Source organism: Glycine max, chromosome 3, assembly GCF_000004515.6.
Source record: "Glycine max cultivar Williams 82 chromosome 3, Glycine_max_v4.0, whole genome shotgun sequence".
NCBI lineage: Eukaryota > Viridiplantae > Streptophyta > Magnoliopsida > Fabales > Fabaceae > Glycine > Glycine max.
The window spans coordinates 233,157-249,285 of record NC_016090.4 but is presented as its reverse complement, the minus strand read 5'-3'; the positions used below and the strand labels follow the sequence as shown (position 1 = coordinate 249,285).

At 33.7% G+C, this 16,129-nt stretch overlaps 2 protein-coding genes across 3 annotated transcripts; both read left to right on the top strand.

Annotated features, from left to right (window-relative positions):
• Positions 1-3,960: 3,960 nt before the first annotated feature.
• LOC100799363 (3beta-hydroxysteroid-dehydrogenase/decarboxylase) lies at positions 3,961-9,646 on the top strand. 2 transcript variants are annotated; one of them, XM_003522067.5, is made up of 12 exons: positions 3,961-4,428; positions 4,507-4,596; positions 4,670-4,803; positions 4,991-5,161; positions 5,762-5,887; positions 6,299-6,378; positions 7,088-7,286; positions 7,598-7,709; positions 8,333-8,507; positions 8,656-8,812; positions 8,950-9,016; positions 9,399-9,646. In XM_003522067.5, the coding sequence occupies exons 1-12, from the start codon at positions 4,194-4,196 to the stop codon at positions 9,542-9,544; spliced, it is 1,692 nt and encodes a 563-aa protein (XP_003522115.1). In that variant the 5' UTR covers positions 3,961-4,193; the 3' UTR covers positions 9,545-9,646. The 2 variants fall into 2 exon arrangements, with proteins under 2 accessions (XP_003522115.1, XP_006576286.1); XM_006576223.4 differs by having other exon boundaries at positions 4,389-4,428; positions 4,502-4,596.
• A 1,246-nt stretch (positions 9,647-10,892) lies between these two features.
• Positions 10,893-15,013, top strand: LOC100779711 (eukaryotic translation initiation factor 3 subunit B). The gene is made up of 11 exons (XM_003522054.5): positions 10,893-11,110; positions 11,190-11,427; positions 11,609-11,755; positions 12,183-12,311; positions 12,427-12,555; positions 12,637-12,720; positions 12,803-12,927; positions 13,022-13,220; positions 13,341-13,870; positions 14,064-14,172; positions 14,473-15,013. The coding sequence occupies exons 1-11, from the start codon at positions 10,989-10,991 to the stop codon at positions 14,815-14,817; spliced, it is 2,157 nt and encodes a 718-aa protein (XP_003522102.1). The 5' UTR covers positions 10,893-10,988; the 3' UTR covers positions 14,818-15,013.
• Positions 15,014-16,129: the final 1,116 nt, after the last annotated feature.

The window sequence follows — 16,129 nt, the reverse complement described above, 5'->3', positions numbered from 1 at the left end:
GAAGCGGGAGGTCTTGAGTTCGACTCTCAATGAAAGCAAACATTCATTTTATTACATTATTTAATCAATTGTTTTGTGCTTCTGTTTAAATTTGCTTTAAAAAAAATTAAATATACAAGCATTTTTGTAGTTTTTGGACCAAGGCATAACTAGGAAGAAATTCATTCTCCCTTACCTTGCTTTCATCAGGAAAAAGAAAATAAGAGAATTGATTCACAAGAGGTGCATGGCAATCATAATGAGTTTGGAGGAAGATGACATTCATATAACACAAAGTTTCACAATTGCCAATAATGATTTCAACACTCAGCAGGTATCAATCAATCATTTACTTTTTTTTATATTGAAGTTGAATTTTTTACACCAAGTTTTTTTATTAGTTGTTACTCTTGGGTTGTATTACAACAACAAAAATTAATAAATAATGAAAGAAAATAATAATTTTATAAAATTAACTTTATCATTATTAATTCATTTTAATTTTTATAACTCATATCATTAATATTATAAAAAAATATTAGAAAAAAAATATTGGTACATTCAAAACTAACATGACGATTATTTGTAGAATTTTGTTTTTCTTATATGACGATGGACAGTGAGAGTAGTAAAGAATATTAACTTGGAAAAGGTTAATTTAAGTTGTAGCGATTAAATCACTTGTTCAATAATTTGGTTTAATTAATTTTGGCTGATTCAAAGCACGAGAGTTAAACATAATTATTTGAGGGCATGATTTATGATTATGATAAAATTCATTACATGTGTGGTCCAATGATGATCCACACCCTGAGAATTGACAAATTCATCCTATACGATTAAATATGTATTAACCTTTTCTTATTCAAAAATTTTACCGTTGATAAACAATTCGATTAAGATCATTTCATTCCATTAATCAATATTCTCTTACAAATTATAAATTTAATTTAAACTTACATATTTTTTTAGCTTTGCTATATAATTATTTTTTATTTTTAGTTCTTATTATTTTTTATTTTCCATACATGTAAAACTATTTTTTTATTTTTAGTCTTTATAAATTATGTTTATTTTATTTTTCATTCTTATAATGTTTTAAATAATTTTTTTATTATTTAAAACGTTAACTAAAGTAACTGAAAATAAAAAAAATAATTTATAAAAACTAGAAAAAATTAGAAGAATGAAAAATAAAGAAAAACATTAAATTACAAATATTAAAAATATATTCAAACCATTAATTTAAATTCAAATATGCGATCGACCACACTACGTGCGAGTTGTATAAGAATAACTCCTTATTAATCTATTGTACCCAACAACTACTGGTAGAAGCATAATTTCGTATCTTTCTTCGGACATTAAGTGTGCAAAAGGAATACCCACCCACTTGCCAAGATATGCTTATATAAACACATAAATATATATACAATCCAACTCAATAAATAAAAAATAAATAAAAGGAAATCCAACCTTTTTTAATAGATAATGTTAACATTTTAAAAAATATTAGTCTTCTCTTCTACTACTCTTTCTTAAAGTAGATCCTGTTCTTGGTTTCTTTTTTCTCTTCCGTTTTCTGATGTACCAAAACGGGTATTTACAAGGACACAAGAATCGAATATACTACATTAAAGTATCAACTATCAAGCAGTAATTTTAAAACTCGTTTTGCCAAATTGCATATAGGGCTTCCTCAAATTATACTATGAAAGAGGCCATAAGAAAAGGGAATGTAAATACATACGTATGATGGTCATTTGAAATCAAACTGGGGAATGATTTTATTACATAGTTGAAAAAACTGACATTAAAAACCTTCTAAGCGGTGGTTTAAAAAACTTGTATTGAAAATAACCCATAAGAGCTGGTTAGCATTCCCCTATGCACACACACACAAGGCCAGGTAGCAACTACAAGACTAAGATTATCTAGGCAACATATTCATTAACATGTGTAGTGGTTTAAAATACCTATTTTGAAAATAACACATTAAAACCAATGTGCCTACCAAGTTCAAACCATAACTGATTCATACATTCTGAGAGAAGGAAGAATCTATGTGAAGTATCCACTTAGCTACAGGAAAAATCTGAACAGTAAACCAATACTACACGTAAAAAGGCTTAGTATGGCCTCACCACAGGTATGGTTTGGAAATTTGAAAGAGCTGTGTAGGCTATGGGATACAGATAAAACCAAGAAGAATAAACACTGCTTATTAAGCTCTCTAATTCTGCGGGGGAGTAACAACACTTTAGTATATGTGCCTGGCATATTAAAGACAGGAAATGATGACATAATAGTCACAAACACTACAGGTAAGGAACTACAACCTTTTTATTGTATGCTTTGAGGGGTAGTTTGAAAAGGGACATAGAGTGGAACAACTAATTTCTCATAACATCAATTAGCATAGATGGTTTTTGTCTCATTGTTTACATTACCGCACACGAATATAGAGACAGAAATGAAAGAGAATGAAGATTAAATGGAAATTTGCATTTTCATCTACAGGTTAAAGGAAACATGAAGAACAAAACATGAACCTTGCGTGCAAACATTCATTGTTCTTTCTATAAAAAAAAACTTTTTTTGTATATTCTTGCGAATACTTGTTCTGACAAATGAGAAGTAAATTTCTGCTAAAGTGTTCAATAGGAAAGCTAAACAAAGTGGGTTCTCTACATGGAGAAAGGACCTACATTTAGTGCTCCAACAACCATTATCATCAGATGAAGAACAAGTAAAGAAATCTAACAATTATGAGACAACGAACATTTGAAGATATAACACAATCATACATTGTTCATTTTGTAAAAAAGAGCAAAACAAAACACTTCGAATATATTAAGAGAAAAAACTAAAAATTATGCAAACACAAACAACAAATATCTTATTATTTGTTTATAGTTAGTTGTGGTTTGGTAAAACAAAAAATACTGAGTGGTGATCAAGTTTGGGGTAGAACTTGATTTGTAGAGTTAGAAATGATAGTGACATAATACTTGTAATTTGTGAAAAGGTGGTGAAACTTGATAATTTGTCAACAATTGAACATAGTCTTAATGGTGAAGACAAATTATCTTTACTTACTTACTCTCTGCTTTAATTAACTTAGGTTTTGAATTTGCTATTAGATATTTGGAAATTTATTCTGCTTTGTAAAATCTTTTTTATTGTGTTTTAAAAAATCTATTATTTATTTTACAAAATCTTTCTTTCAAACAAAAACTTTATTTGTTTACGACAAGATTTTAAAAATTTCTAAAATCACAATTTAACCTCCCTTGACATAATATTTGCCTTTAAAACATCACACTAAGACATCGAACCAAACTGTCTCCTTCCTGCAACTCATCACACAAATTCATTAGCAGATCAAGGTCCGAAATAGAGTCTGCATCTACACAGTTAACTGCACCAGTTCTCGAAACCACCAGCTTCAACTCTGTCGAGTTGCAAAGATAATTCCCTTTCGTTTTCAGCTCAGAAACACTATCCTCTTCTCCCAACTGTCAAACGTTGCAAAGAAGAAGAAGAAACACTATCCTCTTCTTGCAAAGAGAAACACGATCTATTGTGGAAGGAATTAAATCAAAGCTGTAGTTCTCAATTCACAAGCCTTGTTTGTGTTGGATATTCTCCTTGCCAACGTCGTGAGGCATCATCGTACATGTTGGGTTTTTTAAGAGCATGTAAAGTTTTTTTTTTATTCTCATAATGTCATGTTACTTTTAAGATACTTATTTATAATTTTGTTTAAATTATAAGAAATTTTTATTTTTTTACTTAATTATGATTTAAATTAAATTATTAATTTTTTTGAATTATTACATATAAAAAATTAAATATTAAAAATTGATGGAAATTTTTTTTTTTTATAATTAAGATTAAAATAATGATGCCTTTAATTGAGTAGTAAAATTAATTGATTAATTTTGTTCCAACGTCACAATTTATTTTGAAAAAGAAAAAACAAAACTCTTCCTTGTTGGTGCCTCATTTTATCATCCTTTCGAGAAGCTTCTCCACTGGCCTTCTCACTTGTCCATTTTCTCTCTTCGCTTCTCTTCGCTCCTCCGTCACTCCACCGCCGCGTCGCTCCGCCGTTGGTCGCGTGTTTGCGGCGAGATCTACATCCTTAGTGTGAATCTGCGATTCTTCGAATCGAATCAGGTGAGAGCGTGGTGTGTGTTTGAGTTTTGAGTATGGCAGCGGCGGAAGATAAGTGGTGCGTGGTGACCGGAGGTCGTGGTTTCGCAGCTCGGCATTTAGTGGAAATGCTAATCCGTCACAACGAGTACTGCGTTCGCATCGCCGATTTGGAGGCCAACATTGTTCTCGAGCCCGCCGAGCAGTTAGGGCTTCTCGGCCAGGCCCTGCACTCGGGCCGGGCCCAATATGTCTCCCTTGATCTTCGCAACAAGGCCCAACTTCTAAAAGGTAGCTAACTATTCTCTCAACATTTCTCACTCTGACACGCACGACACTAATGTTGCTGTTGTTGTATGAGTAGTGCAGCGTTGGAGGGAGTTGAGGTTGTGTTCCACATGGCTGCTCCGAACTCTTCCATTAACAACTACCAGCTTCATCATTCCGTCAATGTGCAAGGTAAATAAAAATCTCACTCTTCTTCTGCAAGTTTGAATCCATCCGGCTGAGATCTTTTGGTTTTTTTGTGAAGGGACCAAGAATGTCATCGATGCTTGCGTGGAGCTGAACGTGAAGCGTCTCGTTTACACCAGCTCTCCCAGCGTCGTCTTCGACGGCGTTCATGGAATTCATAATGGAAACGAAACAATGCCTTATGCGCATTCGGTACACACTTTTAGCAACTCTTTTCTTTTTTTACTTAAATAACAATAAGTATTCGAACGTGTTTATTAGTTTCGGCTTTCATTCTTTCTCGTATGGAACTTGAAAATGATATGTTTATATGTTTATCTATGGATCTTGTTATTAGATCGATTGGGGGTAGTCCTGAGCTGAATTCGGTTTGTTTCAGCCTAATGATCATTATTCAGCGACAAAAGCTGAGGGTGAGGCATTGGTTATTAAAGCTAATGGGACTAATGGGCTCCTAACGTGCTGCATACGCCCTAGCAGCATTTTTGGGCCTGGTGACAGGTTGTTGGTGCCTTCACTAGTTGATGCTGCCAGAAAAGGAAAATCTAAGGTACTTGTTTTTCTTCCTCCTATGGATATATATTATTTTATTTTCCATATATGTAAAATGTAACTTACTTTGGAAGTAATTTAGAAACCTAAATATGACCTATAAGGCTTGGAATTTGTCTATTGTATCGCATATGACTAAAAGGAAGCTTCATTTCTATTGGATCTGCTTTTATGCTCTAAAGCCCATGCCTTGCAGTTGAGTGTAATGACATATATATGTTAATCATTAGCTTGACTGAGTTTTTTTAGCTTATTGACTGATGTTATGGTGTGTTCAGCGGTGCTGATTCTTGGATCTGTTTGTGCTAAAGGTTATATTTTGTTGTGCATATGTTGGGTCTTGATAAATAACTAATTGAACACTATTGACAATGTAATCTTAAAATATTTATTAGCCCTAGGACCGACCATCTTGATGAATGGGAAACTATCCACAAATTGCATGAAGTTGGACTAAGACTACATTTTGGTGTATCACATTTGGAGGGATATGTACAACAATGGTTGCAAAACAATATGCACATTTAACTACTCATTAGCAGAAAATTTCTTCAACCTTTCTTTTTTGTTCTCTTATTTATATTTCTCTCTTGACCAGTTCCTTATTGGTGATGGCAATAACGTTTATGATTTCACATATGTTGAAAATGTGGCTCATGCCCATATATGTGCTGATCGAGCTCTAGTTTCAGAAGCACCAGTTTCAGAAAAAGCGGCAGGAGAGGTACCACTGAAAGATTCTGTTATTGCTTATCCTCTTTTGTTTATTTGTGTTTGTAAATGAAAATTAAAAGGCATACATACAGGGATAATGATATATTTCAAGGTTTGGACAGGGCAGCTTCATTGCTGAATGGTTGTTGTTTCTTCACAGGTGTATACTTGGGAAGATGTAAATTATTGATTAAATGATGACGATATGATGAAGGGTAGTTCTCTTCATTTGGGAAAATGAGGAAACATGAAAAAATGCCTGCTAGGAAAGACTTGTCACTATCAGTGACCTAGTTTGTTAGACTAAGAATGAATTGTTACATTCTTCTACTAAAGGAGGGGGGAAAAGTGATTGATTTGCAAGTTAGAAAACTTAGCAATTGTTGTGATATTTTCTTGCTAACAGATATTTGTTTTGTAGGCATATTTCATAACAAATATGGAACCTATGAAATTTTGGGAGTTCGTGTCAGTGGTAGTGGAAGGTCTTGGATATGAAGGGTAGGTTCTTACGTACTGTTAACCATTAGATATTAATCAAGGATTCAAAACACCCACAAATTTCGTGCAAAAAATTGCAAGTTTTCTTTTTTTATTAATGTTTAATAATTTATAGAAAAAACCAATTTGAATCTCTGAAAAGGAGTATTTATAATCCTAGACTGAACCAATAGTCAAATCCTAATCAAACATAGAGGCTACCTAGAGATATGGAAAATTTTCCTAAACTTAAAAACTTAAATATAGCATAAATTATCTGAGGTTATGCTTAGTCTGCATCACCCATGGGTGGCAGTTTGGAATTGTCAGATTATAAATAAAATTTCTATGTGATTATACTCAGTAAACATTTATACATCCTTTTTCTTTGTTTTGTAAAATTGTATGAAAGATGCAAATTTAAGTTGTGCTTATCAGCAGGATTAGGCTGAAGTTGCTGTCAATTTGGGATGTTGGATTATGGAAATTTTGGTCTTGCTAGCCTGGCTAGTGGCTATTATTTGTTATCTATTTTACTGCATAATGATGATGATTTCTTTATGTAAATTAGAATATTGGCTTCCTATTATTAATCAATAATTCATAAGTATTTGTCTCTTGCTTTTATATTTAAAATAAATAAGGAACATAATTATGCTTTTTGTCCAGATAAACAAACATGAACATTATCAATGCCTCTTCTTGGTTATCTGAGTCATGTTACTTGCAGGCCAAGAATAAAGATCCCTACCTTTGTTATCATGCCATTTGCACATTTGGTGGAGTGGATATATAGGCTACTAGGCCCATATGGGATGAAGGTGCCCCAGTTAACTCCTTCAAGAATAAGACTCACGTCTTGCAGCAGGACTTTTGATTGCTCAAAAGCAAAGGATCGCCTTGGCTATGCACCCATCGTAACTCTACAGGTTCTATGACGTTTCAGAAAAGTTATAATATATATGCTCTATCATGGACATTCTTCTTGTTTGTTCATACTTTGAAAGAGAAAAAACATGAGAACTTGGCTAACTCAAGGCCCCCAAAATCACTGATGATAACAAGTTAAGATTATCTAATAATAATATATATTATGAAGTCAAGTATGAGATGTTATTCTTAAGTGGATGATATTTCAGTGCACCAAGGTCCTTACATCTATTGCAGTGAGTGTATTCATTAATCCTAATTTTTGCCTCGTGCTTCTCCCATAATAATGAGATTGTAATGTTTCTTGCAGGAGGGTCTGCGTAGGACAATTGAATCATACACACACTTGAAGGCTGAAAATCAACCTAAAACTAAAAGAGAAGGTTCCTCAAAAGCTTCCATATATCTTGGAAGTGGAAGAGGTGTGAATAATCAACTATATGTATCTAATTTCTTTGTTCGGGCAATCTGGACTTGCTGTTTTTACAATTGGTCTGGGTTTATTGTAAAGTAGAATTAAACTGTTAATAGCCATATAAAAATAGGCACATGGCTGCTGCTCTTATATTACTGTATCATATGTTTTATTGTCTCATGAGTCTGGTTAGATTATAATCAAGAGCATATTGATAGACATGTGATTCACATAACATTTATTTTCCAAGACAGAGAAATTGGGTAAAATTGTAACAGATAGTGCAGGAAGTTGTAGTTATGCTCACTACTGCAGGTCCTTATCATATACTACCTATTATCTATATATCTCAATCTTGATAATTCCTTTTTTAAAATTGTAATAAAGCATGTATGTGGTTGATGTGCTAGCTCTAAGAAGCCTAAAACAACAATTGAACCAATTTTGAAGTTAATGTTTGTAACTTAATTGATTATCTTAAATTGACCAGTTATTATCTATTTGTGTGATCAATGCTATCAAATCTCTTCTACCTACTATACCAACACAACATTGTAACCAGTTCATGGTGGAAGTAATTTTACAGTTTACATTTATTTCTGTAAGTTTTATTGATCTGCTAATTTGCAGTTGCCGACACATTGCTTTGGAAGGATAAAAAGCAAACTTTCATCGCATTGTTAGTCTTGATTGCAATATACTTCAACTTCATTGCATCGGAAAATACCATCATTAGTGCTCTGACAAAGCTTCTGTTGTTTGCATCGATCTTTTTATTCATTCATGGCATTCTACCTGCAAAAATGTAAGTACATTATGTACTGTTGAATATTACAGTTGTCACACCAACTTGTCCAATGATGTCTATAAAGATAATCTAGTTGTTAGAAGCATTGGAGTTTGTAATGTTAAAATAAATGCTAATTATTGCTCTGCTTTAAATGCTTGTGCAGATTGGGGTATACTCTTGAGAAAATACCCAAATCATGGTTTCACTTATCAGAAGATATGTCTCATCAAATTGCTCTCTCAGTAGCCTCATCATGGAATATTGCTGTGAATGTTTTGAAATCCCTTGCAGATGGGAATGATTGGGTGCTGTTCTTCAAGGTATCTGTACTGCATTTGTTTTAAAATTTCCATGTGAAAGTTTATTTATAAGCAAGCTTACATATGCAGACAATTTACTGAGTATAAGTTTATTAAGTATCAGAAGCACTGACACTCTTTCCCTTGCTGATTAATAGGCTGTTCTCTCTCTGTTCATTCTCAGCTTCCTTGGAGCCTTTTCACTGCAGAGCTTGTATACTATAGGTTCTCTCTCTCACACACAAACAAACATGCATGCGCCAACATGAACTTGTCTGCGCAGAAAATATACTGCTATGCTTGCCTCCATTTAATTGGATTTATTTCTGCAACCAATAAAATTATGACAGGAAGCCAATGTTATATTACTTGAATTTGCAAATCACAATATTTGTGACATTGGTTGAATTTTGAATCATGTTTGATAACTTTTTTATTTCAAAAAATTTCATTTGCAAATTGCAATCAGCATTCAGAATTCGCTTTTTGGCGGGGCTGTTGCCAGAAGACAAGCTTCTTCGATGCCTCATATTACTTATGTGTGTTGTTTGAACCCAGTACCCCCAATGGGAATGATACTAATTTTTGTCTCTTGTCATGGTTACAGGGGTTACCTTTGCGTTTATAGCTTTCTACGTATACGAACAGAAGGAGGAAGAGATTGGTGGCTTATTCATCAAAACACATTCTCTTGGATGCAAATTGAAATCTGATCTCACCAGGAAGTTTCTTTCTTCAAAGAAGATTGATTGATAGCTTTTGTAGCGCTAGCTTTTTTCTTAGTTGCACCTTACATATCCGTTGGAGTTCTGTGTATGATTGTACAATAATTGTAATTTAATTGATTGATATTTAGTCAACTTGCAAAAGTTTTGTTTCTGTTTTTTCGAAAATTCTTGCTTTGACGAGTTGTACTCATTACATTGAATTAATTTTGTTGGTTGGGCTATGTAGCTAAGTATAAATTAGAAGTAGTAAGGATGACTATGCCGAGGGGTGTAGTACCTCCGCTCTTGATTCCCATTTCTATAATCGAGTATTCCTTATCGTACAGGTAATAGGTAATTTCAGATATGAGAAATTATAACTGTTTTTTAATGTACTTTTTTTTAAAGAATCTCTGTTATTGATTATAATTTAATGAAAATTACAACTTTTTAAATTTTAATATTGGTAAGAAATAAAAGACGTGGGATTCATGATAAAATTTTAAAAATTCCCACACAAATTCATTCAGCCAAACACAAATGCACACTCAAATTCCACACAATTTTCTTCGTTTCATCTCTTGTTTATTGTAACCAAACAAAACTTTTCTTATAAAAGATGAATTTGTTAAGTGGCTCAATTTGAAAGTGTAAAAAAAATATAGCAGAGGATTTTTTTAAAATATTTTTTATTTAATATTAACTGTTTATCTCTTTAATTTATTTTTATATATAATAAAATGTTAATTTTCCGAACATTATGAGTATGAGCGGCTAAGTTGTGCGTGAAATAACTTTTTATGTCTGTTATTCACGCATTCAATTGTTTTTTTTGGGAATAAAACATTTGTTACTGAGTTTTTTCAAGGCAAATAATTGTTATTGATACTTAAATTTAAATCTATTTTAAATTAGTTTTATTTAAATTTAAAATAGTGCACAACATATAATGAGGTACAAAACAAGTATTTTTTTCTAATAATGAAAAGATAAATTTAACCTGTCAAATTTTTTATTATTCCAAAAACATAAATCACAAAATTCCTTAAAATATATTTTTCAACAACCTAAATAAAATATAAATTAGTTTTCACAAATAATTAAAAAAATCATACATTTTAAATATAACTTTTTAAATAATAATTATAAAATTCACTAAACGATTTTACTGCAAGCTCACTAAACTTATACTACATTAGGGAAAAGACAGGCACTTGGTGTCTAAACTGAAAATATTAAATATATATGTAATTGGTGTAACCTGTTTATAAAGATGTAAATAAAATTAAGAAAATTGTAATTGAAATCAGAAATTTATAATTATTGAGAATAGTTATAGATTATAATAAATAATTATGAAAAAACAAATACTATATATAAAAAAAAGAGGGAGAAACCTATCTTACCTGAGCCGCCGCCGCACTGTGGTTTTGCGTTTCTGAAAGTGGAGAGAACCCTAGAAACCAAACTGTGCTGTGCTTCCTACAGTCATGGCGGACGTCATGATTATGAAGGAGATCGAGGACACGTCGCTTCGTCTCGGCGTCGATCTCTCCACTCTCGATCTCGACGCCATTCGCCTCCCTACCGGCGAAGATTGCGGCATCGTCAGGTATCAATTTCTCTTGTTTTGGCCGCTGAAACGAAACCCTAGGTTGCTGTTCTGACTACGTTTCCTTTCTTTTGTATAGTGATGACGAGGAGGTTTACCAGGAGGAGAATCTCGAGTTTGAGTCTGGATTTGGTAACATCATTGTCGTGGATAACCTCCCTGTCGTTCCGAGGGAGAAGTTCGAGAAGCTCGAAGGAGTGGTTCGCAAAATTTATAGTCAAATTGGTGTTATCAAGGAGGATGGCCTCTGGATGCCGGTTGATCCTGAAACCGAGAAAACCCTAGGTTACTGCTTCATTGAGTACAATACCCCTCAGGTATACACGCACGCTCGGTCTTTCTAAAAAAATTGTTGACCTGTTTGTTTGTTGTTAGTGATTTTAATAATGTCAATTGTGTTGTTGGAAGTGCTTTTAGTCGAGATATTGAATTGTAAGTTTTTGTTTTTTTTTTTTTTTATTTGGGTGTGGTTAAATTGGGCGTTTGTTATTTTCTTAGGAAGCTGAACTTGCTAAAGAGAAGACTCATGGGTACAAATTGGACCGTGCACACATATTTGCCGTGAGCATGTTTGATGACTTTGACAGATTCATGAAGGTGCCTAATGAGTGGGCTCCTCCCGAAACTAAGCCATATGCTCCAGGGGTAAGGTTCATATACTTATATTTTATTGTATTATTGTATTTCTTTCTGTATATTGTAGCCATGACTTATGCCTAGTTTTGTCTCAATTGTTCCCTTTTGATACTATGATAATCTGGATTATATGATGCTTTTTGCTAGCTTTACATCCAATATATATTTGCACATTCAAAATATGTTATGAAATATATAGGCACTGGCTCCCTTTTAATTTGGTTCTGCTGATTATATTAGTATTTAGATGTATTATAAAGCACTTTCAGGTTTTCTCATGAACCTCCCTTCTATAGTTGATTTACTTGTTGTATAGCTTAAAGTTTGAAAAATATGTTTGTATTTTAGTTATGATTTATGATTTAGTAGATTTTGCCCTGGAACCTTGTACCTTATTGATATTTCTTATGCTCTTTGGTGTTGGTATCTCTGACAGGAAAATCTTCAACACTGGCTCACTGATGCAAAGGCCAGGGATCAGTTTGTGATTCGTGCTGGTTCAGATACTGAAGTTTTGTGGAACGATGCCAGGCATTTAAAGCCTGATCCTGTTTATAAGCGTGCAGTGCGTGGACATTTTATTTCAGTATCTTGCACTAGTTAATATTTACAATTGCCCTACTTTTACATGATTTTGTATTGCTGCTGGCCTGGGTTTTCATGTATTTTTTTAATTACAGTTTTGGACAGAGAGTTTTGTGCAATGGTCTCCTTTGGGGACATATTTGGCAACTGTTCACAGACAGGGAGCAGCAGTCTGGGGAGGTGCTGGAAGCTTTAATAGACTTATGCGTTATGCGCATCCTCAGGTTTTCTTTGAGATTTGCTGTCTCATTGTTTGGCACTTTGGCTTTGGATTTTTTTTTTCATACTAATGATTATATTTTTAGGTAAAACTAATTGATTTTTCGCCTGGTGAGAAGTATTTGGTAACATATAGCAGTCATGAACCAAGCAATCCCCGAGATGCCAATGTGAGCGCTTTCTTCTTTGTTTGTTTTTCTTTTATAGTATTTTAGATACTGTTCCTAACCCTGACTCTTTTTATTTTTGTAGAGAGTTGTGATAAATTTATTTGATGTGAGGACTGGTAAAGTGATGAGGGACTTTAAAGGAAGTGCTGATGATTTTGCAGTCGGAGGTGCTGGGGGTGTCACTGGAGTTTCATGGCCTGTTTTCAAGTATATTTTTTTTCTTTTAATCTAGCCCATGCAATTATTTTTGCATTTGTCATGTGTCTTATGCAGTTATTCATTCTTGTCATTATCTTTGCAGATGGAGTGGTGGAAGAGATGATAAATACTTTGCAAGGATGGGGAAAAATATACTCTCCGTTTATGAGACAGAGACCTTTTCTCTCGTTGACAAGAAATCTTTGAAGGTTGAAAATATAATGGATTTCTGCTGGTCTCCAACTGATCCAATTATTGCTCTTTTTGTTCCTGAGATGGGAGGTGGTAACCAGCCTGCCAGGGTAAGTGTGTTTTTTTCTTTCATGTATGTGGTTTAAAGTTTTGTTTTACTTGGGTATCATAATGAATGGTCTTATATTATTTATCAATTATTATATATATGTTCTTTGACATATTTATAGGTTAGTCTGATTCAAATCCCCAGCAAAGTGGAACTCAGGCAGAAAAACCTTTTCAGTGTCAGTGACTGCAAGATGTACTGGCAAAGCAATGGAGACTACCTTGCTGTTAATGTAGAGAGGTACACGAAAACGAAAAAAAGCACATACACAGGCTTTGAGCTTTTCCGTATAAAGGAACGGGATATACCAATTGAAGTTTTGGAGCTTGAGAATAAGAATGATAAGATCATTGCATTTGCTTGGGAGCCAAAGGGCCACAGGTTTGCAGTTATTCATGGTGATAACCCTAAGCCTGATGTTAGCATTTACTCCATGCGTACTGGTCAGAACAGCCGAGTTTCAAAACTCACTACTCTGAAGGGCAAGCAAGCAAATGCTCTGTTTTGGTCACCTGCTGGTCGCTACATTGTACTGGCTGGGTTGAAAGGCTTCAATGGACAGTTGGAATTTTACAACGTTGATGAACTTGAAACCATGGCTACTGCTGAACATTTTATGGCAACAGATATTGAATGGGATCCAACTGGAAGGTATATGGTCTATCTGAATGAGTAATGATATTGCTAATAAAGGCAGTTCATAGGTTAATCTTTTGTAAAATCAGTTTAAAATTGTATTTACCTTAGTCATTAAGTGTCTGATTTTTGCCACTTTACTGAAAAAGTGCTTATTGTTGGTTTGTTAATTATCCCAAGCTTATATTGCTTTCTCTTTATATGGCAGATATGTTGCAACTGCAGTGACTTCAGTTCATGAAATGGAGAATGGTTTCAATATATGGTCTTTCAATGGCAAGCATCTATATCGGATTCTGAAGGATCATTTCTTTCAGGTACGTTGACATTTGCTCTTGATGCATTGTTGGCAATTATACATGTATTACCATGGCACAATGAATGATGTGTATGTTCATATGGTGATAGGTTTGGACATTGTAATGCTCCATTTTTGAATCTATACTTTGGTAGCATAAATTTTTCTTATAGCAGAATTTTACTAATCATTGAAATCGTTACTGTAGTCCTTATTGGTAATCTGCATGTTTGGCACTGAATGCCTTTATTGTGTAATAATCCTGTGCTAGTCATTCATCAATCACACATTCTTATTTGTTTTTTCGTTTGCTATATAGTTCTTATGGAGACCAAGGCCACCATCTTTCTTGACTCCCGAGAAAGAGGAAGAGATTGCCAAGAACTTGAAGAAGTACAGTAAGAAATACGAGGCAGAAGATCAAGATGTTTCGTTGCTGCTGAGTGAACAAGAGCGGGAGAAGCGCAGGATGTTGAAAGAAGAGTGGGACAAGTGGGTTAACGAATGGAAGCGGATCCACGAGGAAGAGAGTTTACAGAGGCAAAAGCTCAGGGATGGAGAGGCTAGCGATGAAGAGGAGGAATACGAGGCAAAGGACATCGAGGTGGAGGAAGTGATCGATCTTACAGAAGAGGTCCTTCACCTTGAGTATGGTCAAGAGTGAGTTTTATAGGTGGACTTGGATTCGAACATTTTATTCACTTTTTGAGGTTTAGTTGGGCAGCTTATTTCATCTTTGTAAAACCCAATTTTGTAGTCTTTCATTAATTTTTTTTTTTATGTGGAAGGAATTCCTTTTACTCACAAATTTAACGTGAAAGACATTTTTGCTGCCTTCTTTGGGCGAAAGTGTTCACTCATATTCCTCGCTTCCTTGGCACTAACTATGCATGAAGAAATGTTGAGTTAGATTATATGTGGGTTTGTGCATAAAGGTTTTGATGTGATTGTACTTAGGGGTGTTTTTTAGATTTTAACTTATTTGAGCTTATGTTTATAGACTTGTTTATCAAAATATTTTAATTTATTCTAATAAGTTTCAAAGTCAATTTTATGAAAAAGTTTTTATTTGATAAAAAAATTATCGATTGAGTATTAAGTTATTTATCCAAATGCATTTTAGGTCACATTGTGATTTGTATCTATCTACTCACCTCCCCATTTTTTTTCCTAAGTACACTCTTCCTCTTTTTTTTAAAATAAAATTATTTAAGTAAACTTCTCTTCCTGATTTGTAAGTAGTTTTTAATCGGCAAACAACGATGCATAACGGAAATACATAAAGAGCAAGAATAACGAGATTGGGAAACAAAGGATAAAAGTTATCTAAATCAAAATGAAGATATAAATAAGAGAAAACAAGTTACCAACAAGCTATACTTATCTCAATCCCACCCAAAATATGTTCTGCAGGAAGGGTCGTGTCGTGGTCGTGGATCCACCAAAAGGAAAGATGTATATAAACCGACAAGAGTAAAAACAAATATATATGATATATCATCCATCACACTACCATGGTCAAAAGAATTGAACCTCCCCTGAACAAACATGCATTTCGCATCCTCCAGAGATTCCAAGTAAACGCCCCCCATAACACCATTCTTAATTACCTCCTTGCCACTGCCTGATGCAGTTGAATTGTTGAAGAAAATGCATTTTTGATACCAAAGGTAACACAGTAATGCCAAAATGACACCGAGGTTCACACTTGATATATAGCTTTTAATGCAAGAAAACAGCACATGGTGACAGAAGGAGCATCTATATATGATCATCCACAATATATAATATTTCTTCTTAAGAGGTTATTCATTGTCGGTAGACGATTGAAGAAGCATTGCACTTCAGATGGAACTTTAATTTTCCAAAACGCACCATTCTCCAGAGTTTACTTATCCCAATTAATTCCAATATCCACTACATCATCATTCAAAGTGACACCATGCATGTAACAGAGATATTAACATTTCTGTTTA

Excerpts from the sequence above, each read along its gene's own strand:
- LOC100779711 (XM_003522054.5), top strand. The coding sequence starts at position 10,989 with ATGGCGGACGTCATGATTATGAAGGAGATCGAGGACACGTCGCTTCGT. Across the intron at positions 12,312-12,426 it reads ATCCTGTTTATAAGCGTGCA|TTTTGGACAGAGAGTTTTGT; the intron begins GTGCGTGGACAT and ends TTTTAATTACAG. Across the intron at positions 13,221-13,340 it reads GTGGTAACCAGCCTGCCAGG|GTTAGTCTGATTCAAATCCC; the intron begins GTAAGTGTGTTT and ends ACATATTTATAG.
- LOC100799363 (XM_003522067.5), top strand. The coding sequence starts at position 4,194 with ATGGCAGCGGCGGAAGATAAGTGGTGCGTGGTGACCGGAGGTCGTGGT. Across the intron at positions 4,804-4,990 it reads CAATGCCTTATGCGCATTCG|CCTAATGATCATTATTCAGC; the intron begins GTACACACTTTT and ends GGTTTGTTTCAG. Across the intron at positions 7,287-7,597 it reads CACCCATCGTAACTCTACAG|GAGGGTCTGCGTAGGACAAT; the intron begins GTTCTATGACGT and ends TGTTTCTTGCAG.